Genomic DNA, 3,786 nt, shown 5'->3' on the forward strand with positions numbered 1-3,786 from the left:
TTTGGGTTCGTCCGCTTTTTGTACTTGAAGAATTGAGGGACACCATTTCATCCTAGATCACTTCTTTTAAAGCTTCTAAGAAACTAAAGCTGCAATATATCTCATTAAGATCTCATTAGTCCCTAATTTGGATGTCATCAATACACCAAAACTCACATGGGGGGCAAATGCACTTTCAGCCACCACCTTAGGAGGCAAGCAAGGGCGTCCACGACGAGTTGGAGGCCCAATCCTAGTCAAGTTTGAGTCCATCTCGGGTTCCAGGAGCAGCGTGTAGTAAAATGGACGCCCAGCTCGCATATGGACTCTGTTTTCAAGGATCCACATATGTATGGAAAGATAATTTGATAAGGCAACCAATGGATGTGGTCCCATATCAAAATTCTTTTCCAATATACATAAATCATTGAAAAAAGTTGACATCCAGAATCTGTCAGGGCGCTGCGTCGCCATCTCTTGGGCCATTTGGGCCTTGTAACATGCTGGGGCTCCTTAGGGACGTGAATAAGGGTACTTGCATGCCCCTTAGCTATATATTCAGTAGCCATTGCCTACGTTAAGGTTTAGGTTTTGCTTTAGATCAATCTATCTTTGAACAGTCGCCTTGATTGGTTTGTGAAACCCCACATTCGAGAGCTTAATCATATATCCGTAGTTGTCACTTCACTTGAGTTGTATTTTATCTTGTTCTTGTTTGTGTTCTTCGATTCGCAGCAGGGATTAACCTTCTTGGTGAGGTCAATCGGATTGTGATATGGTTGATAACCAGAGGAGACGTGGTGCTAAGGTTACAGGGTTCGGGTCTTTGTGATCTGAAGTCGGATCGGCGTGTCGCTCTTTGCCCAAATCGATAGTTATCTTGATCCTGACGGAAGATCGGGAACCTCATCCCCATCACTGGTGAGTGGGCCTAGGGTTTAAAAAGGTTATATATGTATCTATGTCTATTGGGCTGGGTCTTTTTCTTTCTATTACTTGACCTTAGCAATTATTTTGGTTTCTCGGTTAACAAAGCTCAAGAACTGAATTAACCCTGCTTATTTCGGTTACCTTGAACTGGGAACCAAAATATTCGGTTTCGGTTAGTTCAGTTTTGGTTCCGGTTATTTCGGTTCAGTTTTCAGTTTTTTGTTATTTTTGCCTAGGGTTACGTACATGTGCAGACCTCCAAGCATCGATGTCTTGAATCAGCCATAACACCCATAACTTCTTCTTTTTTTAGAATTACACGGTACAAGGTAGACGCCCACAACACGTACGCACACTTACCCCTATGAACACACATACGCAAACCCTAACCCTATGAGCACCTCTGAAGGACTGAGTCGGCAGATCACGAGATTCACGAAGTCACCACAGACGTCTCACTGTCGAGGGGGACGTCGCCTACCATTGAAAGTATAGTGTCGTTAAATCCTGGAATAAATCAAGGAAAATGCGAGCACCCTTGCTAGGCCGAGGACTTGAACCCGGGTGGGCAGGTTCCACCACAAGGAACCCTACCAACTGATCTATGATCAGTTCGCATAACACCCATAACTTCTGACTCTAGACATTGCTGAAGGTATTTGAATACTTGTTGGAAAGGTCTTGAACTCTACTTTTCAAATGGATATAAGCTCATGGTCAAATTCCATTGGAGTTGATCAGAATCGACCATAAGATGTTTAGACCTCCAATCATAGGCTGAGTCCTCCCACTAGAGGCACATTCTAAGCAAGGGTTTACAGCTCCCCATGCCTTCTGGCTATGTTTTACCTATAAATACTAGGTTGAGTTCTTGTTTAGATAAAAGTTTACTTCTAGCTATTTATTTGTAACGCGTGTGTTGATCTAGACCATCCGGCTGCTGGTATCTAGAACCACAAATTCATGATGCATATTCCATCTCTTAGATAAGGTGTATGTGTGTTGTTTGCTTGCCCACTTGTTCTTGCTTTGTTCTTTGATTTGCTCACAAGTTTAAAGTTGTTCTTGGCATAGTAAGAATAGCAAGAAATTAGAGCCAGTGTAACTGTCACTAAGGTGCCGCGCCCCTGTTGTAGTTACACAACACAACATGGAATCTACCCTAAATCTAAATTTATCACCACTCACCGAAGGACTAGAGACAACCTTTGTAGTATCACTCGCCCCCGTTGGATATTGAGATATGAATTAAACAAACAAAAAACCTTTTTCATCATAATAAAAGAGTAAAAAACACACGCTCTTCCAACTACCCTACCCATTACTCGATGTGGCACCGGCGACGGCTACTGCGACTTCGACAGGGAACCGCCACCGTCCTCCACCGGTGACGGTGACGGTGATGCTGACGCGATCACCTCTATACTTTCCAATGTTCCAACGCTCCTCGCCGACAACTGCCTGCTTGTGCTGAACCTCATCGGCGACGGCGACTTGGACGGGACAACCACGATTTCTGATATCCCCGGAGGCGGTGACTTTGAGCATGTATCGTCCACCCTGGCATACACCTGCGGCGTCGGAGACGGAGTCCTCGACCCAATGTGAAGCCTTGGCGATGGTGATTTCGAGACGATGATGTTCTCCCCAAATCCACTTGTCGAGCAGGAACAGCTGTTTCTCAACGGCGATCGCGTCAGGATGTCCGCCAGGACCCTCGATGCCGTTGGCCGCTCCGGTGACACGCCGCACCGTCGCAGCTGCGGCAGCGGCGGGGACATGGCCGCCTCGGCCATCCGCGCGCGCTCGGGCTCCGGGTGCGCGCGGCACACGGGGCACGACGAGTGCGCGCGCAGCCAGGCGTCGATGCAGCCGCCATGGAAGAAGTGCCTGCACGCGGGCAGCACGCGCACGACGTCGCCGTCCTCCATCTCCTGCAGGCACACGACGCACTCCACCGCCCGGCCCGGCGTCCTCCCCTTGCTACGGCTCCTGCCGCCACCGTGCGGCGACGCCAACGCGGCCCGCGCCCGGTACGTGAACGTGGGCAGCGCGGCGATGTCGTCCACGCTAAGCCCGAGCCTCGTCCCGGACGATTCGGCCTCGGAGTGGCAACCTGCCTGGAGCCGGCGCCACTCGGCCAGGACCGACTGGCCATGGCGGAAGGCCATGTAGAGTATCACGCCGGCCAGGACCGCGATGATGATGTACAACAGCGTGAAGTTGGAACTGGAGGTGCCGGGTGCCGCCGGGGCATCGCCGAAAGAGTCGGGCGGCGGCGAGACGGTCACGGTGGTGGACATGTCTGCTGCTGCTGCGGCCTCCAACAAGAACGTCCGATTCCGATGACCTGGTCTAGAGATGATTTCAGAGACGACATGTCGCTGGGAACCGATCAAATCATTGAGCTGTGGTTGACGTGAGGTTTAGACGGAGGCATGAAAGGGGATGTGTGCGCCGCATGCATGCCAAGTGCATGATAGATTTGCAGTTGGGTCGCTAGCTGGACTCGGCCTGGGTTAAGAAGACATGACGTTGCGTGCTAAATATCATATGATAACCTTGTAAACTGCATGTTACTGGTGTTCAATTGTTCATACAGACTAACTGGATAATTATGTTGAGTTGTTGCTGACTTGCTGGTGTTCTTTTGTCCTCTGTGTGTAGTTTAGTCGTCGAACTGCCGGGCTTCACATCGATCGATCGATCATTCAGGGTGCGGGCATGATTGGTGATCCTAGAATAGTGAATAGTTCAGTTGAATTTGCTGGTAGACACTTGGATAGGGTCGAAGTCAACCTCGCAGTGGTTCGAAGGCAACTTATGCATGTATTCTTTTTTAACAGAAAAATCGAACAAACAACCGTGTGTTTTGGG

At 49.3% G+C, this 3,786-nt stretch overlaps 1 protein-coding gene across 1 annotated transcript; it reads right to left on the bottom strand.

The window, feature by feature from the left end:
• Positions 1–2,038: 2,038 nt before the first annotated feature.
• LOC136529985 (RING-H2 finger protein ATL40-like) lies at positions 2,039–3,379 on the bottom strand. Its single transcript, XM_066523038.1, has one exon. The coding sequence runs from the start codon at positions 3,210–3,212 to the stop codon at positions 2,256–2,258; it is 957 nt and encodes a 318-aa protein (XP_066379135.1). The 5' UTR covers positions 3,213–3,379; the 3' UTR covers positions 2,039–2,255.
• Positions 3,380–3,786: the final 407 nt, after the last annotated feature.

Source organism: Miscanthus floridulus, chromosome 19 (assembly GCF_019320115.1).
Source record: "Miscanthus floridulus cultivar M001 chromosome 19, ASM1932011v1, whole genome shotgun sequence".
NCBI lineage: Eukaryota > Viridiplantae > Streptophyta > Magnoliopsida > Poales > Poaceae > Miscanthus > Miscanthus floridulus.